The sequence below is a fragment of the Trachemys scripta genome, chromosome 9 (assembly GCF_013100865.1).
Source record: "Trachemys scripta elegans isolate TJP31775 chromosome 9, CAS_Tse_1.0, whole genome shotgun sequence".
NCBI classification, from domain to species: Eukaryota; Metazoa; Chordata; order Testudines; family Emydidae; genus Trachemys; species Trachemys scripta.
In genome coordinates this window covers 18,924,804-18,951,866 of record NC_048306.1, presented here as the reverse complement: position 1 = coordinate 18,951,866, position 27,063 = coordinate 18,924,804, and the positions used below count along the sequence as shown (strand labels likewise).

At 43.3% G+C, this 27,063-nt stretch overlaps 1 protein-coding gene across 1 annotated transcript in view; it reads right to left on the bottom strand.

Annotated features, from left to right (window-relative positions):
- LOC117882743 (putative bifunctional UDP-N-acetylglucosamine transferase and deubiquitinase ALG13) overlaps window positions 1–27,063 on the bottom strand; it is a 48,455-nt gene that overhangs the window by 7,471 nt on the left and 13,921 nt on the right. Inside the window, exons 9-21 of the mRNA XM_034781485.1 lie at window positions 24,715–24,823; window positions 22,852–22,916; window positions 22,005–22,105; window positions 19,870–19,997; window positions 18,748–18,985; window positions 18,465–18,578; window positions 18,094–18,250; window positions 15,131–15,266; window positions 13,739–13,774; window positions 13,554–13,609; window positions 12,602–12,664; window positions 10,933–11,104; window positions 8,630–8,755 (exon numbers count right to left, since the gene is read on the bottom strand). Of these exons, the coding sequence (XP_034637376.1) occupies window positions 8,630–8,755; window positions 10,933–11,104; window positions 12,602–12,664; window positions 13,554–13,609; window positions 13,739–13,774; window positions 15,131–15,266; window positions 18,094–18,250; window positions 18,465–18,578; window positions 18,748–18,985; window positions 19,870–19,997; window positions 22,005–22,105; window positions 22,852–22,916; window positions 24,715–24,823 (1,501 nt within the window). The remainder of the gene's footprint in view (window positions 1–8,629; window positions 8,756–10,932; window positions 11,105–12,601; window positions 12,665–13,553; window positions 13,610–13,738; window positions 13,775–15,130; window positions 15,267–18,093; window positions 18,251–18,464; window positions 18,579–18,747; window positions 18,986–19,869; window positions 19,998–22,004; window positions 22,106–22,851; window positions 22,917–24,714; window positions 24,824–27,063) is intronic.

The window sequence follows — 27,063 nt, the reverse complement described above, 5'->3', positions numbered from 1 at the left end:
AATATAGTCCTGGGCAATTATATGGTATACTAAGGAGTAATCCCAAAAGCGAGGATGACCTCAAAACTGTTCACCAAGAATAAATCGGATTTTGAACTCAAACATACCTCTTCTTCCCAAATGTTAAATGGTCTAGAATATTCAAATTTGCAATTCTGGCAGGAATACACAGTTTTTTGTTCTACAGTGCAGTTTTGGAAATGGGTAGGAGCAACAGTAAAACATGAGATTCTTGGCTGGTCTCACTGACTATATTTCAGAGAGTTAGGGAAAGAAATGGGTAACTTTAGTTCCAGATTAGGGGCCTACATTAAAGTTAAATGAAAATTCCTTCTAATCTCTCAGCCCTCTACAGCAATACAGCAAAGAAAAAAGCTATAGCATAGGGTTACCATATTTCAGCGAGCAAAAAAGAGGACGGGAGAAGCCCCGCCCTAGCCCCGCCCCTGCCCCTCCCACTTCCCGCCCCCCCTGACCTCCCAACCCTCCCCCCGTTCCTTGTCCCCTGACTACCCCCTCCTGGGACCCCTGCCCCTAACTGCCCCCCAGGACTATCTAAGCCTCCCTGCCTCTTGTCCCCTGACNCCCTGACTGCCCAAAACTTTCTCCCCCCCCCCCCAAAAAGCCCCCCCCTGAACCCCCGCCCCCCCCCCCCCCGTTTCTTGACTGCCCCCTTCAGAACCTCCCTGCCCCTTCTCCTGCCCCCCTTACCCTGCTGCTCAGAACAGGGTGTTGGGCTCTGTGCCAGCCGGACACGTGGCTAAGCTCCCCAGCACAACAAAACCCGGTCCCTGGCCCTGCACAACAAAACCCGGTCCCTGGCCCGGACCGGGTTGCAGGAGAGCTGCCCTTGTATCAGCACAAAGTGCTCTCGCTCCCGTTTTGCTACGCTGCATGGCAGTAACCGCTCCCAGTTGCAAAAGGGGAGGGCTGCACTTTGTGCTGAGACACTTGCTCAGAATGCAGGGCGGAGCTCCTCTCCAGCTGCTCCGGAGTCCAGCCCGGGACTTCCCTGCAGCCCTCCCAGCCGCTCCGGGGGAGGGGGGAAATCCCGGACATTGTGAGTGCTTTACAAATTCCCCCCGGACGCTATTTTTAGCACAAAAAGGAGGACATGTCCGGGTAAATCCGGACGAATGGTAACCCTACTATAGCACTTATCTGAAATAGACAGATGCTTTGTGTGAACAGGAGAGTATTACCAGCTCAGATCTGCAGGGTTCTTCACTGCATGCCAACTTGCACAGCACTTGGTTTATTGTGATTTGCAGCAATCAGGAGGCTATTTCTCTGTGCTTCACACACAATCCAGGAAAATAGGCAAAGAGGAAAGAGAGGCAAAGCTCCACATGGACTCACTAAAAACAGGTAATCTCAAGATATTCACACATTACTGATTATTTTAAGAAAATGTCAACCACTGCTTCTGTTCCCAATCTCTAAAAGTGATCTGAAAAAGTTCTACACCTCCCACATTTTCAGAAATATTAGTGGAAATCTGTTTGGGCAGGACTATGGGGCTAAAAACCCCCACTTAATTTTGTACTTCAGGATTTTATTTTATTGATATTTACAGGGTTTTGAGATTGTTTAGTTTTTTAAAAAGAAAGAATTAAAACCTGACCATGGAATGGAATGAAAGATGGTTAGTTCCTCCACCCCCACTAGGGTCACCCCCTCATTATCTGACATTTCAAAACAGACCATAATCTATCCAGTTATCGGTTCTACGTATGCATGAATTCTTCCCCATCCCTGCAGGCAATGAGTTTATGCCCTGAGGGCCATCCTAGTGACACTGCTTTGGCTGTGACAAAATGTTAACCATAATGATACTGAAGCATTAAAGTATGCTGAAAGAGCAACATAAATGCTCTCTCTATAGTATCTAGCAGCAGATTCATTCACATTTAGGGTAAATTAAAAAAAAAATCTAATTTTACTTTTCAATTATTATGCAAATCTATGCAAAATAAGCATCAGTTCTAAGCGCTGAGTAGAGCAGCCATTACATAGTGAAGATAACAGAACATAAGACACTAGAAGAATGAAATAACAGGCTAATACTGAAGACAGTGATGTCCGTGGAACACTGGAACAGCAGCAAATGCAGGAGGGAGCCCATTTTTGTTTACGATGCTCTTTTACGTTTACAGAAACCAGAATAGTAGTCAGTAAAATATAGCCACAATGTGACACCTGCCAAACAGAGCAGCTGTGAGGCTAATGAGCTTCATATATAAATACAAGACAATCATAGTCACCAAGAATTTAGCATCACCTTACAAGACCAAGAAATAGTTTTCTGGATAAGAGTTTTACTAGTGCAGTCTCTGATCTGTCTGGAATGCTAATGCAGGGAGGGAGAAACTGTCTCAAACACAGGACTCACAAAATAACCAGACATTGACAACTTCAATAAATATAATGGTGCATGCAGGAAGAGAGTGCGCATGCAAGCATCCTAAATTAACTCTGTGCGGAGGGGAATCCAGAACAGATTCTGAAAGTTCAAAGAGACGTGGATGTATGAAACAGTCATTAAAGAACACTTGGGTCGCTCTCCGACTCTTGCGGTGACTACCAACCTACACCAAGAGGAACACTCGTAACATGCACATCTGTTCAGTCAAGATTTAAACAAAAATAAATAGAGCAAAACCACTTTTTTTTTTCTGTTTTGTCCTTTAATAGTGCTAGATGGAATCTGTGAATGAGACTGAATGAACTGTAAAAAAGTGAGGAGTTTTTACATTTCAGCAACTGCAGGGATGGCAGAGTAAAGGTGTGCGTGTTAGCAGGATGTATTGGGACACTGCTGAAAGAGGGAAGAGTTAAGGTTACAAGAGCCACCTTAACTGCACATTTCCTGGTTTTCAGACATTTGAGTTTTGCTTAATTTAATGTTTTGCAAAGGGATGACACGCCAACCAATATTAACTCTTTTTTCATCATTTTTTGCCACCGAATTTCCTAGTTGTTTTGTTTTCGGTTTTTTAAACAGGAAAAAGATATATTATAGGCAGGAGTTAGTAGTCATTTAGGCAGTGTCTGTATCATGCCACCCAATTTGCATACCAAGCCAAAGCAGCTTGCAGTCAGCAAGCCCGACTTCAAGGGGTACTCTTCACTCTCCTGCAAACTTTTGCATCCTCGTGATCCAGGAACCACCCAGGATTCATAAGCTGGCAATCTTGGCAGTGCATTCATTTCTTTTCCCTCAGCAGTCAAAGTATCGGTGCTGTCAGTTCCAAACTTCCGCATGACATGTCTTTGGAAACACCACGTTAATCTGCCCCCAAAATAAATTAGCCACCTCTCCATACACCCCAGGGACTAGTAAGATACAGATGTTCTCAAACAACCAGAGAGCTGCCCATCACCCATGCATATTGCCCTCTGCAGCTGCAACCCCTTTCCCTCGTCCCATCCCCCACCCCCGCCAGACAAAATCCTCTGTCTCTAGTGCTATTGTTCCCAACAACATGAACTTTGGTTAGACCAGCAGCTGACTATTTTGCTGTGTTCACAGTAAACCGCCTCATAAAGTAAAATCCATGCTGTAATATAACAGACAACCTGTAGCAAGCAACATGAGATATTAAATCTTTATTGCACAGGTGTAGAAAGGTTCTGACTAGAAACATCCGGGACAGGGTGCTCAACAAGGGCAGTGGCGTCCGCATATTCCCTCAGACTACCCAGGCAAGCATAAAGTGGGTGTTTAGAAACCTTCTTACCGTTCATTGGTGCATACGCACTATAATCCTTCCAGGCTGCACATTTATGTAGGTGAAGTGAATGTGTTCTTAAATGCTGTTCACAGTTTGGGCCTCCCAAAGACTCAGTGGCTGCCATGCACTATTGTGGGTAAAAACTGATGGATTGAGACCATTCTGACCCACATCACATCAGTTTGATCTCTAAGTCTACACACAACCTCCCCCGCTGCCCCGAAAAACCACAACCCACCTAGAAACTTTCACACTTCACAGGAAGAATTCACACGTCAAATTTCTACCCCGCTCCCCAAAATCCTTTGATTATATTCCTCTTAAACTCAAGTTGCCACCCACAACTCAAACTGTAGCAACCTCCAGTCACTCAGTTCAGAACGCCCTTTGTCTTTGGTGGGGGCTTGTAATTAACTTTTCCTTAGTTAATTGAAGGGTGAGTTCAACAGATATCAGGAGGTCTGATTCAGTCAGTCAGATCACTCAATACAAGGCAGCAGAAGAAATCCGGTTTTTGGGTGGGAGGGGCTGCTCTTTGGGAACGCCTGGGTTCAATGACCCCAAATTTGAATCACGAATGCTACTGCCACGGAGGCACACCAAATTTCAAAGCAATCCAATTAGCCATTCAAATTTTACAGTACTTACAAGAGTCGAGCTTTAGAGCATATAAAATGGTGGTGAGAATGGAAACCCTCTAGCCATTTTTCTCTATTGGTTCATGCATAGTGTGTTAAAAAAAAAGGAAGATGTTTTCTTAAATACAGCTCTCAATTTGGGTCATCCAAAGATTTAGCGGGTGCCATGCACTATATTGGGTAAAATTTGAAAGACTGAGACCATTTTGACTAATGTCATATCAATAGTTTACTCTCCAGCCCTGTGCAAATAAATAAAAACCACACACCGCCACGTAGAAATTTTTTAAAATGACTATTTTGGGAAGACGCCTCTGGAACCCCTGGCTCCAATGGCTTCAAATTTGGGTCCCCTACGCTGCCCTGCACCCTCCAGAGGCACATCAAATTTAAGTGACTCCAACTAAGCACGTCCACTTTGGAGGACTTAGAAAGCTTGACCTATAAACAGAAGTTGGGGCACAAGCTTAACTATAAAGGCACTGCCACACCAATATAATATTTGTGTCACTCCCTGCTCACAGACCTATAGATGCCTTAATGAAAGCTTCATAACCATTACAAACTAAGGCAACATGCCCACTTACTACAATACTTAATATTAAAACTACACAGGACTCATTTGTAGTCCTCTCCCCTAAAATCCATACTAGACACTATATTAAAAAAAAAAAAAAAAAAAAGTCTGGAGCCTTTCCCCAAAGGAAGCTCAAAAAAAATTCTGTGGAGTGGTTGAACTGGGAGAGAAATACAGAACTGCTGGCCCTCTATGGAAAAAATCTTTAGCTCATATCTGCTCCAGATTCTCTTCTGCACACTTAATTCTATAAAGGTGCTGAAAACCCTTAACCCTCAATTCCTTTTTTCTTCAACGGGAGTTAAAGGACACAAGCAGCATGGGCTTGATTCTGTAATGTACTGCAAAAGGACAAAGCAAACGAGAAGTTGAAATTCAAGACTGCAAGAAGTGAAAACAGGACCTCAGAGGGCACTTGTCCAAGAGGCAGCCACTCCAGATTGTAGAACATGGACACTGCAAAATATGGCAGCATGACTGCTCAACACTTGTCAAACTGCTGCAAAGGACAGCTCAGAAAAAGTATATTATAGGGTCAAGTGGCCTGAAGGTCCCAGTGCACTACAACGGGGCCTGAATGCAAGAACCAGGAGAACATTAATTAACAGCTCTCTCAAGATGAAAGAGCCACTCTTGACAATTACCTAAAGCAGACTCTTCCCCCTAGGTCTGTTTCATTGTCAAAAGTGGCTGCCAGATTGGGAAAACAACCTAAAAAATTAAGTTGCTTCCCCAGATAGCAATATGTTGAGATAAATAATATGAAAGCCACGTTTACTGCCAGTTCACCTTCAGCTCTCAGTCTTCATAGAGGGCAGTCTCTCTAGTAGAGACCAAAGTGACAGAATTTCTGATGTAAAGTACTCAAATGTTTGAAATTCAGGGACAGCTGGAAGAAGCTGCAGACACAAGAAGTTGTGTGACCTGAACAACATTAGATTGTTCAATACAGTGCAAAGATAGATCTGGGTGCAGCATCATGGCGCTTTCCCTGCTAAAACCTCTATGGAAGCACAGAGATAAAATTGGATACTGTTGAACTTGTTCAGTGGTATAAACCTATACTATTGTCATCTCCTGTATCAGAGGAATGTTACCAAGGTAGCCATAGATGTAACATATCCTAGGTTCCCAGTGTATTTATTAAAAATCCAGCAGAAAAAATGAGGACACCAACCCATGAGCAGAAGTTTTCTATTAGAATAAAAAAATAAAAATAATAAAAAAAAAAAAAAACAACCAAAGCTGCTAGTTAACTCACACTGTTGCTCTCTAGAGAACACTCCGGCTCACCTCTAGTTTGGCTTCATTACTACCAAAAATAGCCTCCCCTCTGTGCTCACTACCAGTCAGAGAAGGCAGAAATAGCTGTAGCTATTGTATGTGCTGCAGTATCAGCGTACGTACAGCTATAGCCAGAATTCAAGTCACACCCTTCTCCCATGTGCCTGCATTTTACACACAGCTCTAGCTTTCTCCAGCCTATGTTCTTTATATCATGAGAGTCAGCTGGTCTGTATCAAAAGGACAGGCAGTTTGATTGACAGATTTTTCTTCTCTAGTCCCTTCCTCTGAAGGCTTAACCTCTGTGCAGCCCAAAACAAGACAAGGCAGGACATTATCAAAGGATCGTGTAAAAAGAGTAAGAGAAGAGGGAGGAGTTTAAATAAACTGCCCAGCCTATATACTCAGATGATAAAGGAATTCTTTGACAAGACACATTGTGTCTCAGCTCATCATCAGCTTCATTAGCCTCCAACTGTAGATATACATGGTATACGGTATATAGCACAAATGGGCATCCAGAGGGTTTCCATATATACTGAACAGCTTGCCATTGCGCTCACACCCTTGGTAATAGGACTGTGAGGCATTTTGCCAATGCCAGAGATTGAGGGCAGGCCATTCATTGGATTAGCAAGCAAAGCTCTCTTGAATTATGTATTTCTGACTTTGTTTTGAGAGGTATAGAGGGCAGGAGGGAGGAGAGAGATATTTATTAGGTACTAACTCCAAACATAAAAAGAGTATTTTGTATGTCATTTACCAAACTGCTCAGTATAATGTGATCTCGCACAGTTAATGGAAATTCTCAAGACAGGGCACAGCAGACTGATATAAACATTACCACTTAAGAGATGAAGCCAGAAGATGCAAACCACTGCCTAAAACTTGAAGGCTGATGCCAAACTTTATGTTCTCTTCATGTTTACTACTGGTAGTAAGTTTCAGATATTAAACAAAAAACAAACAAAAAAACCAAACAAACAAAAAAACAAACAACATCAGCATAATCAGGGACAGAAGCGTGAACGTGCTGTATACTGGGAAGTATATACACTCCAGTTGATAAAGCCATAGGATGAAATCTGGGCTCCACTAAAGACAATGGCAAAATTCACATTGATGAGGCCAGGATTTCCCCTATATTATACTTTACTCTCAAAATTATGGCAGGAACATTAACTTACTCTTCACTGGCTTCTTATGTGGAACAACAAAAAAATCACAACAGAAAACAACTCTCTCAGCTGAAACAACTCCGGGCTTCCCATTATTTCTCCACAAGTTAATTACTTCGCTGAATCTTCCATAACACACTCCTAAGACCTCTGCACAAGCTTCTTTCCAAATTGTGAAATTAAGCATACCCCAACCCCATAACCAACCTTAATAGTCCCTTCTCTTCTGCATCATCTGTACAGAGTCGTGTTTCCTCACTACAAATATTCTCTGTTAAGCTTGTTGTAGGACAGCGGTCACCAACTGGTCGATCACGATTGACTGGTTGATCCTGGAAACTCTCCCAGATTATCACAATCTCTGGCCACTAAAAGTCCCTGGTGGCACAATAGGGCTGCCACTAAGCCAGGCTCCCTGCCTACCCCGGCCTCATGTCACTCCAGAAGCAGCCAGCATGCCCCTGCAGCTCCAGGGGGTGGGGTGGGGTGAGGTGAGGGGACAGGAGTGTCTGCACACTGCTCTTGCCTGCAAACACCGCTCCCACAGCTCCCATTGACTGGGAATGGGAAACTGTGGCCAATGGGAGCTGCGGCGGTGGTGTTTACATAGAAGGGCAGTGCGCGGAGCCACGTGCCTCCCCCCAGGATTCACTGGGACACACTGGCCCCTTCCGGGAGCAGCGTGGGGCTGGGGCAGGCAGGGAGCATGCCTTAGCCCCACTGCGCTGGTAACCAGGAGCTGCCCGAGGCAAATACTGCCTGGCGGGAGCCCACATCCCAATCCCCAGCCCCCTACTGGAACCAGCACCCATACCCTCTCATGCACCCTGAACCTCCCCTCCCCCAGCCCTGAGCCCCTTCCCAGAGCCAGCACCCCAAATCCCCTCCTGCACCCCAACCCCAGCCCAGAGCCCCCTCCAACACTCTGAACCCCTCGCCCCAGCCCAGAACCCGCACCCCCTCCTGAACCCCAATCTCCTACTCCAGCCCAGTGAAAGTGAGTTAGGATGGGAGAGAGCGAGCGACTGGGGAAGTGGGGGAAGAGGGAGAATGGAGTGAGCGGGTGAGGGGTGGGGTAGATCCTGGGTTGCACTTAAATTTAACAAGTGATCTTGTGTGTAAAAAGATTGTATATCCTACAGCAGTGGTCTCCAAATCAGGAGAGCGCCAGCTGACACAAGGGAAAGAGCACAGTGTTGGAGAATGCATCCCTCTTACCTCGAGGTAGATCACTGCCGCTGGGATCGCATGAGTAAGGCGGAGGAATGCTGCTACTATCTCCCACCTCGCTGACAGGGGGAGGGGGAGCTGGATGATATGGGTATGGAACTGACGGAATCACTACTATGTAAAAAAAATTTAAAAAAATTAAAAATAAATTCAGTCTCAAATCAGATTTTCAACAGTTTTAAAACAAGTGAGTTACTAGCCAGCGCAGTTAGTATGAACTGCCATCATGCTCTCTAAATGTATAGTTATCAGCTTCTGTTCTAAGGATTTAGCATTCCTTCTGGACAAATTAAAAACATCTTTGGGATTTTTTAAAATCTCCCTTTTGTCTTATGGTTTGCGTAGTTAAATTCACTTCGGTTTGAAATGTATTACCTACTCTTATTACAGTCAAGACAAGAGACATGACTAACTCAAACAACTTAATAAAAGATATTTCTGCAGTTTATTTTGTGCATTTTTAAGGCTTCCTAGTGGAAGTTAGGTGCCTAAATACCTTTAAGGATGTGAGCCTTTGTGTATAGTCAGCTTCACTTCTTCCCCTGCATAGTCAGTTACTGTAGTTAGTTTCTCCACCGCCACAAGGGATGGCATAAGCAGCCTTTTTTTAAAAAGTTAGGGAAGTGTGATTATGAAACTCAAAAAATGACTGCAAGGTTCAGGGTGGGGTAGTAGTTGAAACTACTGTATACACTTTTTTTAAACTAACCAGATTCCAAGTGGCCCGTGCCGCTTGAAACAAAAAGTGTATTTGTTTGTATAAGTTTATTTGTCACACCACCACCAAGTGGCTAACCCACACAATGCAATGTTAATCATAACTGCAAGCTGCAGTGATTACATAAAGTAACTTAAACATACTGTAAAAAAACACACCACTATGAATTGAGATGGTTGGTATGAGAGAGGGGAAAAGGAATGAGACTAGAGCAAAAGTTAGAATCCATGGAAGGTGAATGAAATTGGAGCGTACAGAAATTTGAAAGCATGGAAAAACTCTCATATGAAGAGACTGAAAAGATTCTGATTGTTTATCATAGAAAGCAGATGACAGAGTGGATACAATTAATGCACTCTATATAAAATAATGATCTAGAGAAGGTAGTTAAGGAACTTCGGTTGTCCTTGTCTCATAACTTGGAGGGGGGGGGACAAAAGGTAAAGGTGACAAATTTAAAACTGAAAAATGAAATATGTCATCACACAATGTATAATTAGGCTGTGGAACTCATTGCCACAGAAAGTCACTGAGGCAAGGTTCAAAGAGGGATTAGACATTTATATGGATATAAAAATATCCAGAATTATGATAAAAGCTTTGGTGGGATATTGTTATGTTGGAAGTTGCCGATGGCTGCCATCAAGCATTTGTTTGATCTACAAGGCAATCAGAGACCACGTTAATGCTGATGGGTATGCCAGCCAGCCTTCATTCAGGCTAAATGGAAAAAGCCATTAAGCTCTTTTATGGAATTAGATGGCTGGAGACAATGGAAGCCACCACAAGGTACTAGGCCAATGAGCAGCTAACCCATGTGGGCTGAGGGATTTCCCCAGGGATTGATTGCAAGTACAGTGACTGAGACATTAACTGGTTGCAGCTGTGTGTACGAGAGGCAGAAAAATGAGGAAGTGAGCAGGAATTCAGAGTTGCAGTTGTGGGGAGCAGAGACAGAGCTGCTTGGCTGGAAAGGTAAGTTTGGAAATTGTGAGCAAGCAAAGTGTCAGCTTTGTTCCTACTGTGTTCAGGGAAACAGGACATTGTGTACATTCTTTGTAAATAGAGATTGCACCGAAGAAATACCTGACCCATGTCACCAATTTCAACTCCTTACAGCAGTAACCCAGCAAGGCCTTGCATATTGGCTAGACACTTGTGCTAAGAGGCAACAATATTAAACTTCGTGCTTAAGACAATCTCTATTAGAGACAAGGATGGGACCTGATGCTGGGGGCAGAGTAACCCACATCTGGAACCAGCTACTGTCCAAGACAAGATACCAGACTAGATGGGTGCAGTTCCTATGCAAGTTAGGGAGCCATCTATATTTGTTTCTGCTGAAGGGGGACTCCAAGGAGCTGTAAACCTTGCTTGTCAGTGTTCCCTCCAAAATGTGATCCATATGAGGAAAGTCAGCAGTGAGGGTAATAAAGATTCATGGCAAAGTGAACCACATTCTATGGAAATACCTCAAAGAACTCATCAGTGTGTATTCTGGGTGGTGAGAGGGGAGAAGTGAGAAAACAGAAGTAGAACCTGAAATTTACGGTTTTGTATCTTAACACTCTACCTGGCCTTCCAGCAGAAGACGGGGATACCAGGATGGGCTGCACTGCAGTCTGGGGGGGAATGGATGTGGTAACATTGGCTTGAGTGGCTGCTGCCGTGCTGGAGGAAAAGACTGTTGCTGGGGCATTATTAACACAAGAGGAGGTTGAGATCACTGCAGAATTCACCATCACCTGCAAAAGAGCCAGGAGAGTTTTCAATACACTGCCAACTTTGATTTAAACTCCCCCACACACATCTTTGAAATACTACAGTAACTCCTCACTTAACGTTGTAGTTATGTTCCTTTAATACTGGTACACAGTGATGATAGTTGTGAAGCTGGGTTGAGGTGGAGGAGTCAGAGGGTGGGATATTTCCCTTACTGCTAAATGAAGAACTAGCAGTTGGCTGAGCCCTCCAGGATTAACTCTCTGACTCTGCAAGGCAGCAGGAATGGAGGGAGAGATGCGCATTTCCCTTAAGTACCCTGCCTTGTTAATTAGATCAGCTTGCTGAGATCGCAGCTGCTGCAAGCTCCCTCCGTCCTGAGCCCTGCTCTATGGAAGATGGGGTAAGCGGGGTGCAGGAGCAGGGGGGAGGGGGACACCCTGACATTAGCCTCCCCCTTTCCTTCCCTCCCCCCGGCACAGCAAGCAGGCGCTTCCGGGGAGCAGCTCCAAGGCAGAGGGCAGGAGCAGCACATGGCAGTGGGGGGAGGGACACAGCTGAACTGCAGGCAGCTGCTGCACAGGGAACTTAGGGGAGCAGGGAGCTGATCGGGGGGCTGCCGGTCCACCCTGGTTCCAAGCCCCCACCAGCTAGCTGCAAGGGGCTGCTCTTCCTGCAAGCAGTAGACAAAGCAGGCGGCTGCCAAACAATGCTAGAAGGGAGCATTACACAACTTTAAACGATCATGTTCCCTAATTGATCAGCAACGTAACAACGTTTAACTCCTCACTTAAAGTCGCCCTGGTTCTATACCTGGGTCTGGTAGTTTTCATATATGTTTAGGCTGAGATACTCAGAGGAGCATAAAGGAGTTAGGCTGAAAATACTACAGAGAATATGGAATAATGAACATCTGCTATCAAGAACCCCTCAGTTTTTATTTAAATTATATCAATATTTATATTGTGCTAGGATTCACATGGCATTTTACATCATAAAATGCTAAGCAAAAAACTTCACCATTTCCATGAGAGGGCTTACAATATTAAATGAACAAGTGCAATACATCCACTACACAGAGATGCTATACTGAGAGTTCACATATATATTCTGAAGGAATTCATGCAGCAATTGAATAATCAGCAATATCACTTCACTTCTAGTGTTTAAATCAAGTGAAAAGCTACAGTACTGTGTGATTTTTTTTTTTAAAGTATTCCAGCAAGAAAGAGAAAGAAAGAGAGAGTGTGGGTGGGGGTGGGAGTGGGGAGCGGGCGAGCAAATGATGTTTAAGTTTAATGCAGTTAAGGCCAAATCCTGCTTCCTCACTGACTCAAGTAGGACTATCAAAGTCAACGGGACTACTCACATCATAAAGCAAGTAGGATTTAGCCCCAACCCTGTACACACAGGTAGGCAGACCACCTCTTTATAGCAGAAAGGTTCATTTTTGTTTTCCTTCATTAATTTTTCAACTTTCCATGGTCACATGTGACTTAATGGTCCATGATTGAGATTACCTTCTGGGAATAGTTGTATGAAGCAACTCCATCTTGAGGTGAGACAGAGCCTGTCCCTCCATCCTGAAGAGATTTCAAAGCAAAACGGTGTGTTTAAAATGTAGAGAAGCCACAAGGCTACAAGATTTGTGGGGAAAAGGAGTGTGGGGGGTGTGTGTGTGCCAGAAACCCAACACTCTTTTAGTTATTCTTTAATTTTCTAAAAATATACTCAAAAATCTTGCAGTTTGCTTAAAAAACCCCTAAATTAACTGGAGTTAGGCCAGTTCACAATTGCTCTCTGCACTGGCAGGTGCAGAGTAGTCTTCTATAACTGCACTTGATTACCTGATCTGTGGACCAGCAAGCTGCAGGGGCGTGGGGTAGAGAAGAGAAAACACCTTGTTTCACTAAACAATAGCCTCTCCAAGCCCATTAACAAACTGATTGATTTCAAAGGCAAGGTCTGGTCCAGTCCTGTCTCTGAAGGCTAGCATACACTGGTGTGGGACTTGAAGAGTAGTGTATAAAACAGAACTAGGAGGGGGAAGAATCAGGGCTTTACAAAAAACAGATGATTTTCCACCTCCCTTCTCCCCACAAAAGTGTGAGGACAGACATGGAGCAGAACTCTTACAAATAAAATTCAGACTGTAAAAGCCACCACCAGGATGTGCATATACTTGATAAGCACTGTGCATTGATTTAAAGACCAACCTTACAATGATACTGTAATGAGGTCTCATTTCAATAGGATCCCCTTCAGAGACAAGCATTCACTATCTAGCTGAAAAGGTGGGGGGAGGGGGGAAGGGAGAGTGTTGGAGAAATGTGAAATATAAATGGAACTATTATTCCTTCTTCCTAAAAACCACCCCTGAGCAGCTACACTAAGCTCGCTTCCAGGGCCAATTTCTTTGAAGGATGTTATGTGTTTCTAGGAAGCCTAATCCAAACAGTGACTAAAGCTTACCAAGTTTGCTGTAGTCTCTGCTGAACTAAATACTGTTGGAGTTTCACAGTCTGGATCTGGAGGGCATGGGCAAAATTAATTGAAACAGGAGTATTAAATCTAATCCTTCAAAAACTTGTGAGAGATCATAAACTATTGTTTTACATTCACTGTGTGTAATATGGGAGAGTCCAATTCTTACTGACCTGAAGGGGCGTACATATATTCTTCATGAAATTCCCCTAGGAAAGAGGAAATGGATAGCTTCATTTCAGAAAGAAGTTAAAACACTGAAAAGATCAGAATTACATTTCAGTCACCAGCAAAAGTGAATTGAGCCGTCTTAAGAAAAAAAGGATATTAGAACAGGATACACCAACATTGCACCGTTTCCGCTTTTTCCTACAAACATCTACCATTGCGTGGTCAGCTCTTTCACAGCTCAAGGGACGTTAATGAAGTAGTCTAAAGTCAAACACATCATCATCTATAGTCCCTGACTATCCGAATTTGAATCTAGAGGTGCAGAATGAAGTGTAGCTAGATGTATCTAAGAATTTGGCCCTAGTTTACATTCATTTGAAAAGTAGTGCTAAATTTATAGCTTAATTTAATAACCTTAACTCCTGTTACACAGAGGGGTAAGACAGTTAAGTAAAGAACACATGGAGAAAAAAGCCACAAGTGTTTCAAGAGTTGCATTCCCATAAAGGATTTTGCATTTAAAATCCTTTAAACAATAGTTATCTGTAACACTAAATTCCTATCATCCTTTAGTCACTATTTATGAAGTGTTTTATGTATAAATAGATCTACAATGAAGTATCTGAAAAAATGCACCTTTTACTCCTTATACACTGTAATTAATAGGCAATGCATTTGAGAGAGGATTAAGGGATAGGGAAACGAGAAACGAACTATACTGGTACACTCTCCAATACCGCTCATTTTTAATCAAGAGATATTAAACTGGGTGCCCTTCCTGGCTTCCGTGATTGATGAAAAAAGGAGCCATTGGCACTTTTAGAAAGATTACTAAGGTGTCTTGGACATGCTCCTTTTTGTCAATAAGGCAGATGCGAATACCCAAGGCTACTGCTAAAAGCATACTAATGATATACAAACTAAATCAAAGCAACTAAATTTATTACTTTGTGAGGAATGTCAGAAGAAAATAAAGATACTAGTTTATTCCATTCCATCGAAGGCCATAGTAACTTTCACCAAATGGAATCTAGGTTGTATGTTTCAAGCAATGAGTTGTCTTGCTACACGCCTGCAGAGTCACATCAGCACTAGTCTGGCAAGCTATTAAATGAAATGGATGAACCCTTTTGCCATGCAATAAAAACAAAAGCATGCATATGTGCAACACCTCAAAGTACTTGAAACAGATGTTTGCCCTAAAGCTGGGCTTCCCACGAGAAAAATGGAAGGCATCTGTGTACCCAGTGAACATCACTGTAAGGCAACGGGGATCAGCAGCAGAGCTAAAGGGATCTGCTTTCGCAGGCTGCACAAACACTGAATGGGAATACACAAAAATGGAGATTCTGGATTAATCAGAACACTTATGTGTTGGACTATTTAGAACTTACCGTTATCACTCGGTTCATCGACTTCCTCCTCGGAGGAATTCAGAGTCTGTTTGCTGGGTGGAATGGGGCTTGGGCCTCTTCTAGCTACCCAGAATCCTGCAGGGGCAGGGACTATTGGGGTAGGACTACCCTGACTCTAGGAAACAAGATAAAATGTGTTTTATTAGAACAAAGTGAACTCGCCATGGGGCAGGCTCTCTCACCATCCTGAAATCAGATTTGGCAAAACAATTTTGTTGTAAACACTACTTATTACACATACAATGATCTCATTGGTACCCTGTGCTCCCTCCGTGTTGTATCCACCAGGTGTCTCGCGTAATATACGTAGACCAACTTCTCCCTCTGTGTGTATATAATGCCTAGTATAATGGCCCTGATCCCTAATTGTATTATGGTCCAGCCTGGAGATCCCAAATTATTTCACTCTCACCTCAGAGCTATATTAGATGAACATAAGCTGGAACAGCAGCGTTTAAATTCACATGAACCTCAATTCAGTCTTAAACTCAGTTGAAACTAGTGTGTGTTTGTGTCACCCACCATTCACGAGATCTGAGATATCCCACCCTGAAATCCTCCTGGTGGTTACGGAACCTGCTCCCTTTTCTCCCAGCTGAAATGTAGCAGGGCCCAAAGCCAGTGCTGCCTTCATAGCGAGTCATTCACTTTGTGACTCGGAGCTCACAAATGTAATGACACACCCCTTTCAATACTGCCTGGTTACTGATCAGAGGAATGATGGTCAGTGGTTTGGGCACTAGCCTGGGACTCAGAACAAGAGGCCTGGAACAGGCCACACTGCTCACAGAAAAAGGTTTGCTGAATTCCAGATTTACAAATTTATATTAACCCCGGCTTGGGCAGAAGCGGTTCTTCATTACCCTGAATCTGCAAACACTACTACTGCATAGTAAACAAGAGAGTCAGCAGCTTTCCGATGGCAATTGGGCTTTAGCTTCCCGTGGCAGACATGGAGCTGCAATGTAATAACTTTATAGAATACTGTATGGGACATGGTCAGTGAGATAAAGTCACCACATCTAGGGCAATTAGACTTTAATGTATGAATGTACTGTCTAAACTCAATAGGGTTGGGGAAAAAAGCAGAAAAGCAACATCATGATAAAACAACCTTCCAAACACACACTTGGGGGGCAATTCCAAGACAACGGCACACTTCCAGGTTCCAGCCCAAGTTACCACCATTGTTTTGCCAAGGCTTGGAGCCTAGAGATTCAAGGGACAGTAAGTAATTAAAAGGACTTTGGGGAGAGAGGAGCAGGAGTGACACACGTTTCTGGTGAGAGACATAGAAACGAGTCTGGTGGGAGTGTCTGAAGTAAGGGCCTTCTTCTTCCTCTCTGTCCAGAGAGGAGCACTTCCCTCTGATCTCTATTCTCCCTGTCTTAGCAGACAGCAGTGTACATTTGGGCTGGAGAATGAGGCCTGGTCTACACTAGAAAATTAAGTCGGCTTAACTGCTTCACGCTGGGGTGTGAAAAATCCACACCCTCTGAGCAGCATAGTTAAGGTGACCTACCCCCACTACCGTAAACAGCACGATAGAAGAATTCTTCCATCGACTTCGTCTCCCCGAGAGGTGGTAGCTGACTACCTACACTGAGAGTCGGTGTAAGTAGTGTCTACACTGAAGTGCTGCAGCACTGCCGTTAAGTACTTCAAGTGAAGAGAAAAGAAATATGAAAGAAAAAGTAATACAAAATAGATGGCTGAACATGAGAAATAATCCAATAATAGCTACAGGCAAACATACAGGGAGGATGGGAAAATGGGATGCACACACTTCTGCTAAACGCTACTGAATCTGAAAAGGAAGTTGTAGAATAGTGTGTTTAAGTTGCTAACGAATGTTTTCTTCCAAGAACGCTGAGCAAAGGTCATAGGTTGAGCCCAGAACAGAAGAAGGGACTAAAGTATGGGTGCTGAAACATAATCCTGAGTTTTTTCCTTCTCTTCTGGCATGTAAACACTGAAGATACCAATTTATACTCCAAATCTAGGTTTGTGAAATTCATTATATCAAAATGGCAGTGGCAAAAAAAATTCTGGAAGACAGGATGGCAGAATTCACAGTTGTCAGCATTTAAGTAGTTTTATGCCTCAACTCCAGCCCAGAGAGCTAAATACTGACTGACTTTTTAGCACACTCACTTTGGTTTAGTTTAAACCTACAACAGGATTTGGAAAAGCAAGTAGACTGATAAAAGGGTTATTTCTAAAGAGTAGACACCAAAGGGGCTAGGCTTCACAACTTAGACTGGATGCTCAATTCTTCCATTTTACTAGCAGAATTTAAAACTTTTCATTTTGGATTGGTCTTCGTATGAGGAATAACTGTGCTTACATGCATCTGACGAAGTGAATATTCACCCATGAAAGCTTATGCTCCAATACGTCTGTTAGTCTATAAGGTGCCACAGGACTCTGTCGCTTTGTGCCTACAATGGGATTCACATACTGTAGTATGTTTCATTTTATAGACACTTGCTGTGCAAAGAGGAGTTCAGGAAAAAGTCAGTTTGGAGGTTGTTGCTATTTTCTTTTGCAGAAGAAAGTAGCTTCTGAGTATTAGTGTGTTGTTCTCTAACATCACAACCATTTGTCACTTAATACCACGCATAAATGCAGATGTTGATGCAACAGGTGAGTGGCAAGACTTTCTGTAGAAAGTTGTAGGAAATTCATAAAAGAGTTGAATCTCTACCATATCTCCTTACAGCTTTCATAGTTATTTAACTAAGAGATTCTAACTATAGCATGGCAAACAAGAGGAGAGCTCCCTTCCACATCTTTCAATGCTGCACATCCAAGTCTGAAAAGCCTATTGCAGGAAATATGAGCTGTGTGTTTTAACTACCCACCCCAACATTGCACATTTGTACAGGATTTCCTTTTCATTCGGCAAACATTTCTAAATGAACTTCTAGCTCATGACTTACTGGTAAAGCAGGAAAAGCAGCCTCATCTCCTTCTTCAATTTCATAGAAAGTTATGGTTTCTTCCAAACCCTGAGGCTCCTCCCCAGTCTCTGGTACAAATCCATACTGACATTCCTTATTGACACACTGCATTTGCCGACGACTACGGCTATATGAACTTTAGAGAAAAATCAAGACACACACACACACACACACACACGGGTTTAAGTATATTTCCATTATTACGTTTTAATTATACTTCTTTTGGAAATGCCCTTACGTACGTTGGCAGAAGTGCTATTTACCCATTGTTCAGTATCATGCCATTTTAAAAGCTTATTTTCCCCTTATTTGTAGTACAATGTTTTGTAAAGAAATTTATACTCACTTACCGGGACCTATAGGAGAAATTGTCATAGCTCTGATAACATCTCTTCCCTGGACCCGGGTAGAATGCTATTTGAGGGCCAACCATGTTGTTCCTGTTTATAAATCGGGCAGATCCCCTAAGTTTAAAGGGTTAAAAAAAAAATCCAGTTACCAAGAAGTGCCTACAGAGTCTCTCAGATGAAACTCACCTGTAGTGTCATCTATTAAATACCTGAAGATTAACTAGGGCCAGAACTGTGGCAGGGAATGACTACTAGTCTTTGTCAGGGTTCCAAGGCTTCATACCTGGGCATTCCATATCCCCTGCCATGCCTCTGAGGAGAATTCTGAGGACGGTAGTGATCATAGGATGCCATATTCCCACAACTTTGAGAGCAATTAATTGGAGAAGAGCGACCTGAAGGAACATTGTGCTGTAGCCGGGGTGGTAGAACTGGCTGACCCCTACTATAAGCCACTGTCATGTAAACTTCCTTCCCCCGGACTTTCTTAAACAGTCTCTTCCGTGATTTCATATCCATTTCTGCAATTTCAAAGCAGCACAAAAACACATGGGGGTGAGAGTGGAAAAGAGGAGTTAGATCAGTTAAACATCTGTATGGATCTACATGACTACCTTAAATAGAGAAATAAGACAAACTCCAGAGGTACATTCAGATTATAAAGTAGTGGTAGACAATTTTATATGAGAAATTCTGTAAATTAATATTTGGATATGTAGTATGGGGGGAAACAAAAAAAAACCCACCACCACACTCATCCACCCATAAAAGTGCAACCAAATGTGTGAGCTTATTAAAGTACTAATTTAAGCCTTTAGAGGTAGATGAGCAGAATGTTTAAATAAGCTTCCTATGCACAGGATGGCCTCCCAGTTTTGGCTAGGCCAAGCCAGTACTCATCAATCAAACCCCTCCCTGAAGACCTTACTTTGTGATTCCCATAGGGAACAAGTCAATGATAAAACCCTTTATTGAATCAAGAGGCACACAAGTCTACATTGCTTTACTATGGAACTGTATCGTTGTAGCCCTGCCCCTGCTCACTTCATTCCCTCTCTGCTGTTACCATCATTCTTATAACAAAATTAGATAATCTCTTTGGTGAAGGGACCTGGCCTTTCTACATTATCTGTGAAGTTTTAAATACTAACTTTAAAACACACATTCTCAATGGATTTGCTATTTGTAAGTGCCCCAGCAAAATACCCATCAGAAGTTCAACTACTTCCATTCATCCCCTCTTCAAAGAAGAGTTTTCCTCAATCCTTCCCCCTTAAAGTGAGCTTTATATTACCAACTGAATTCAATCATATCCAATATTTGAAGATTGCTACAAACCTCCTTCATTCCCCTAAACAAAACAAAACAGAAAAGGGAAAGATTCTCATTGAAACCGTGTACAAACCTATTTCTGAAACATAGCCGCCTGTTATTTTCTGATAGTTTCCTCCTTTTCGATTGGGAACCACATTCCACGCAGGGACAGGTGTCACTTGTGTCACTGGTTTTAAGTTTGCCAATGGAACAATATGCCTACATGAAAAATACTAGTGTAAGTAGTGCCACAGGAATGCATGCTAATGCAAGGCAGTGCCTGTCATAAACATACAACTAAGGGTAGCATAAAATCCCTCTTTACCCTGTAAAGGGTTCATTCCTCTTTTACCTGTAAAGGGTTAAGAAGCTCAGATAACCTGGGTGGCACCTGACCAAAAGGACCAATAAGGGGAGAAGATACTTTCAAATCTGTGGCGGAAGGTTTTTTGTTTGTGTCTCCCGGAGTCAACAAGGAAACAGGGAATACATCTCCCTAAACTATATCTGAACTAATCATATAATCTTGCAAAAATAGTAAGTATTTAGACTGGGACAAAGAAATGCGTTAGATTACCTTTTGTTTTAGCTTGTGAATTTTCCCTGTGCTAAGAGGGAGGTTCATCCCTGTTTTTGTAACTTTAAAGTTTTGCCTAGAGGGGAAATTCTCTGTGTTTTTGAGTCTGTTATTCTGTAAAGTACTTACCATCCTGATTTTACAAAGGTGATTCTTTTACCTTTTCTTTAATTAAAATTCTTCTTTTAAGAACCAGATTGATTTTTCATTGTTCTTAAGATCCAAGGGTTTGGGTCTGTGTTCACCTGTACCAATTGGGGACGATATTATTCTCAAGCCTTCCCAGGAAAGGGGGGTGCAGGGTTTGGGGGAATAGGACTCCAAGTGGTCCTTTCCCTGATTTTGTCTAAATCACTTGGTGGTGGCAGGTGGAATTTGTGCCTTGGGAAAGTTTTTAACCTAAGCTGGTAAAAATAAGCTTAGGGGGTCTTTCATGCAGGTCCCCAAATCTGTACCCCAGAGTTCAGAGTGGGGAAGGAACTCTGACAGTGCCACATTAGACAAAAATGACTGCCATGCTGCCATCAAGTGTGAGCAGATCTTACTGAACAGATTTTTTTTAAATAAGAAGCACATAAAAACAAAGACAGTTTAGAAGTTTATGTACATCTGTGTTAGCCAAAACCAGGGGACAGTTAAAATACAGCTTTTTAATCATTCTAATCCATGCATATAGTAATCCTACTTTGAGATTTTTCAGAGATAGATGAGGGTGAAACAAGACTCCCCCTGCTATAGGTATGTAACTTGCATCAATGGCAACTTCATCCTTTAGAGACAGACCCAGTGTCAGAGGCAGAATCATCCATGTAACAGCACTGGTAACATGCATACTAATGTAAAATTTGTACACTAGTCAATGTTTTTTTTCCCCTTTGTTAAAGTTTTTTGGATCCCAGCATTGTCTTGGTTTTCAGAGACTAGCTAGCTAGCTACTCTCAGAATTGTTTTTAATTTATCTTTAATCCAGTCTAACTCTTGTACACGGTTTAACTCAAGGGCACGCTGCAATACCTGTTACTTATAACATGCACACAGCACCAGAATTGCATTTTTTAATCTTACAGAGAACAATACAGACAGATCAGAGGTAAATTTGGGATGTGCCAACAAGTTGCATTTTTGCTAGATGTATGACTTATCTTAAGGCATTTACAAAAACTCCCAAAATTAAGGGGGAGGGACAAGGAGAGAATTTGAATGAGAGTTGTCAGCACAAACTTGAAGGACTAAAAGCAACCTGTTATTTAGCTGCGATGCAAGTCCCATGCCTAAGAAGTTCTAGAAGCCAGTTGTGTAGACTCATTGTTCACCATGAACTCAGCCCAACCAGCAGGAGACTTCTGTTTTCTATCCGCATGGTAGTTAGATTATACCTGGAATGTTTTCAGTGAAAACCCGAGAGGTGTGACTCCTGCCATCTGCTACTGGTGGAATGGTAGCTACTGCCAAGCTGTTAAACTGGTAAAGAACTGGGTTTGGTTTTTATTTTATATTCTGAAAAGAAACTGAACCCAGAGTTTCAAAACATTCTGATAGCCACAATTCAAACATCTGTTGGGAGAGAGGTGTGTATGTGCAGACTCAACAAAAAGGAGGATTTCAGCAAATAAGAGAGACAGCTCTAAGGCTGTCTCCAGCTTGCTTACTTTTCTGCCAGCTCTTCAATGAACACTGTCACCATGTTGCCATCATGTCCAACTTCCTGGATATGAGCATTGTAGTACTTACCCCCAGACTCCAGACGTACCTGAGGAAATAAAGGGGGAAGTAGGTAAACACAAATGGTGACGCGTTAATGGTGCTCTGGTTCCCCCCCACAATAGCTGGTAACATAGGAGCTGTTTTCATGCTGCTCACATACCACTGAGTTAGCTTGAGAGTCTTGGAATGCCTCAGCCCAGCACTCCCTGCCCTACCCAACAGAGACAGTAGAAGAGTGGGCAGCAGAGGGAGAGACACTGCAGGAACAGATACAAACAACGAGAAAAATGAACAAGAGAAGGCCTCATGGATGGAAGAAAGGCAGGGAGGGGACAGGTCAGAACCAAAACTGCCTTGTATGATTCAACAACTAAACTAAACAGGACCCATTGCGCTAGGCACTGTAAAACACAGAACAAAAACCACACAAAACGCCTCTTATTGTCCCTCTTTCACTGCCGTTCTGCTGAGGTTCATGTACAGTGCCAGTCACTGTGGCATCTGTGTATTTGAAGAGTTCAGTCTTAAACTCCTCTACTTTCAGGATTTATAGCACTGGTTCATGGTCCGCTTTCAAGCACCCTTTCCCATGTATTATCCTGTACTTGTTTTGAATTTACAGAAAGTTATAATAATAAAAAAAAAAATTCAGATGACCCCATCATATTTAATAGCTATAATGAGAGAAGAAATCTCTGAAGAACCTATGAGTTCAGATGTATATTAAGTCATAAAACTTATTTAAAGCAACTTTAATAATTCATCATTACTGAATCAGCTTAGAGTACTAACCTGACATTTGTCTCCTAAATAGTACTGTCTCCCAGCAAACACCATGTAATCAGTTTTTTGAAGTTCTACAAGAGATCAAAGTGAAAGTTTAAGCTAGGTACTGTTCTTCATTTTTACCTATTAGTTCCCTTGAGTGCAATTCTGGGTAAATATTATAGGCTGAAATGAGTGAATTATCTCCTGTATTTTCCTGGACATCATTATGTGAGCACTCTGAACTACCATATGAGACAAGTAGTCCATTCCAAGGCTTGAGCGCTAAGGATACATTGCACTCTCCCCACAACTTGGGATGCCACAAATAGTGACAAGTCTCATATGACTGACGGCAGCTGGGCTCTGGAGGAAGATTGTGCCTCCCAGATTGGCTTGCATGCCAAAGAATCCCAAAACACTTTACAAAATACATATGCAACAACAGGATCACTTTGCTCATTACTTAAATTCAGTCCTTTCTGGGACCAGTGTGCAGCAATGCTATATAGAAATTTTGGGCCAGAAACAAAGAATGTCCCTTTCCTCTGGTTCAGCACTGAGGCTATGTCTACACTGCATACCACTTGCAGTGGCGTGTAGGGTATGTGTAGCTACACATCACAACGAAAAGCAGGCTGCATCCACACTGGTGTGTAGCTACATGCATCAATGAAAGGCTCTGGCAGGGGGGAGGCAGTGGGGAAAAGGCTTGGCAGTGTGGAATTGCCAGTCTCTCTCTCTACTACCTCCTTCCTGCCAGAGCCTTTCCTTGTTGTGAGGAAAGGCTCTGGCAGGCCCTTGCAGCACAGAAAGGCTCCCAGAGCCTTTCCCTGCAGCAGGGAAAGACTCTAGCAGTTGTGTGTGTGTGTGGGGGGGGGGGGGAGAAGGGCACCATTGTAGACAGGAGAGGCACTGCTTGTGCAAGTAGAGATCCAAAAAGGCACATGCAGTGTAGCTATACTGAGAGTCAAAAGCCCAGCCGGGCATTAGGGGCTGCTGTGCTGATGGAAGAGATGAAAACACCAAATGCTGACCAATTGTGATCATTTTGTAAGGCAGGATGTATCTGGATAATTGTAATCTACTTAAATCTCCCTGACAGGAAAATTTTGAAAAGTTATTCTCCCTTTATCACTCCTAAATTTCTGTATAGCGCTGCTGCACACTGGGAACTGGCTGCTCTGTTTAGTCCCAGAAAGGACTGGACTGAATTTCAGTGATGAGTGAAGTGAACCTATTGTTGCATTCACAATTTGGGATTCTTTGGCATGCAAGATGAGATGTGGGGAGAGTGTAACATTTCCCTTGTGCTCAAGCCCCTGGAGAGCTGGAGAGGAAGGGACCACTTGTCTCGTTTGGCAGTTCAGAGTGCACACTAACTGCTAAGTGACCCCCATCCTTTACTATTACTTTGAACCCAAACCCACGAGCCTTTGTGCAGACACTACCATAAAGTAAAAAAAAATAAAGCCCCCATTTTACATTTGAGCACTATCTGAAAATAGCATTATAAGACGATATTCTGCTATTGCACTTAGCTTTCCTGAAACCACACATTTTCTAGTCCAGAACCAAATATATTTTTCTCAACAGAACAGATTTCAGGAGCATGGACAGACATCATATAAGATTGGAAGTACTCTACTGGTTGCTTAGAGATGAGAATAAGAAGTTTCTGCCTGGTAACAGGATGTATGCTCCACAGATATATGTTTGCTGGATTAGACAATGCCCTTTAAGTTTCAGGTACATGTCTATTTGCTCAAGCCCCTGTTCAGGTCCAACATACTTGTAAATCAGTCTATAAAATAACATCATTGAGCCTCAATAAAACTTTTACTTTCAGCCAGGAATTTACAAAATATACAAAGGGTTTTTTTAAGGTACCTTTTCTGCTGTCCAACCAAACATCAAACTCTACATTTCGATAGATCTCAGGGTCCAGGGCTTTTAGCACTTTATAGGGAAAAGGCATCTTTGACGGATTTTCTGGAGGCTAAAACAGTTAAAATGGACCACAATGAAAAGGGTTGTAAATATATGGCACACTTTTCTTTCCTTGCAGTGGTTCTAATTATTTTAAACAAGCATATACACTTTGTCTTCCCTGCCTCTTTCAGTTCCACTATGACATGTAATTAGTTTGTTTCAAGTTCAGAATCTAAGAAGAATATGAACAAGTCTTTAGGTATTATGGATTCTGAGGCTTGAGGACAAAGCAGAAATCATGTTGAAGAAGTTGACCACAGACTCTATACCGATCTGCTTGATTTCAAGATAGAAAATTTTTAGTTACTAGGTAAAAATAGGAAAGGAAACTAACTAGGGGCTGACTTTCAGAAGCTGCTGACCACACAACTCCAAATCAAAGTCAATGAGTGTGTGTGTAATTATATATCTAGATATATATAGGGCTTGGCTACACTTGCGAGTTACAGTGCATTAAAGGAGCCCCAGGCGCACTAGCTCACTACCCGTCCACACTGGCAAGGCACGTAGAGCGCTCTGACTCCACGGCTAGAGCACTCCTGGTACTCCATCTCTGTGAGTAGAATAATGTTTGATGCGCCCCCACTGGAGCGCCCCAGCGTCAGTGTGAACGAGGTGTTGCATTCCTGCGCTCTGATAACGTCCCATAATCCCCTTAAGTCAAGTGGCCACTCTTGTCATTGTTTTGGATATGCCCTTTGAAAGCTCCGTTTGACAGCCGGCTGCTTATCTGCTCCAAGACAAAGCAAGCATTACTGTGGAATGCTGTGAGTGAGAGAGAGGGGCGGGGGGGGGGGGAAGGAGGGTGAGGTCTGCTGCTGTCTGAACTTACAAGACAGCATGCTGACATGCTCTCAGCCCCCCAAAAACCCACTCTCTCCCCCCACATACACACAACAACACACTCCCTGTCACACTCTACCCCATCCCCCTTCATTTGAAAAGCACACTGCAGCCACTTGCATGCTGGGATAGCTACCACAATGCACTGCTCTCTGTGGCTGTTGTAAGAGCTGCTAATATGGCCATGCCAGTGCGCTGGCAGCTGTCAATGTGGACAGATTGCAGCGCTTTCCCTACTGCGCTCTACGAAGGCTAGTTTAACTCAAAGCGCTCTACATCTGCAAATGTAGCCATGCGCCGGCCCCCCCTACCCCCCCGGCTCCTTGAATGTTAGTTAGAGCAGTGTTTTGAGCCAGGTCTGGTAAAAATAGAACAACAGCAATGTTCATGTGCCTAAAATAAAAGTAGATTAAATAAGATAAATTAGATGGTTTCTAAGTAAGGCCTGGTCTACACTAGGCGTTTATGTCGAAGTTAGCGCCGTTACATCGAATTAACCCTGCACCCGTCCACACCGCGAAGGTATTTAGTTCGACATAGAGGTCTCTTTAATTCGACTTCTGTACTCCTCCCCGACGAGGGGAGTAGCGCTAAATTCGACATGGCCATGTCGAATTAGGCTAGGTGTGGATGGAAATCGACGCTAATAGCTCCAGGAGCTATCCCACAGTGCACCACTCTGTTGACGCTCTGGACAGCAGTAAGAGCTCGGATGTTCTGAACTGCCACACAGGAAAAGCCCCGGGAAAATTTGAATTTGAATTCCTTTTCCTGTCTGGCCAGTTTGAATCTCATTTCCTGTCTGGACATCGTGGCGAGCTCAGCAGCACTGGCAACGATGCAGAGCTCTCCAGCACTGATGGCAGTGCAATCTCAGAATAGAAAGAGGGCCCCAGCATGGACTGATCGGGAAGTCTTGGATCTCATCGCTGTGTGGGGCGATGAGTCCGTGCTTTCCGAGCTGCGATCCAAAAGACGGAATGCAAAGATCTATGAGAAGATCTCTAAAGACATGGCAGAGAGAGGATACAGCCGGGATGTAACGCAGTGCCGCGTGAAAATCAAGGAGCTGAGGCAAGGCTACCAGAAGACCAAAGAGGCAAACGGACGCTCCGGATCCCATCCCCAGACATCCCGTTTCTACGAGGCACTGCATTCCATCCTCGGTGCGGCCGCCACCACTACCCCACCACTGACTGTGGACTCTGAGGATGGGATAGTGTCCACGGCCGGATCCTCGGACATGTTAGCGGACGGGGAAGATGAGGAAGGAGATGAGGAGGACGAGGCAGTCGACAGCGCTCACAACGCTGATTTCCCCGACAGCCAGGATCTCTTCATCACCCTTACAGAGATCCCCTACCAACCCTCCCCAGCCGTTACCCCAGACACAGAATCTGGTGA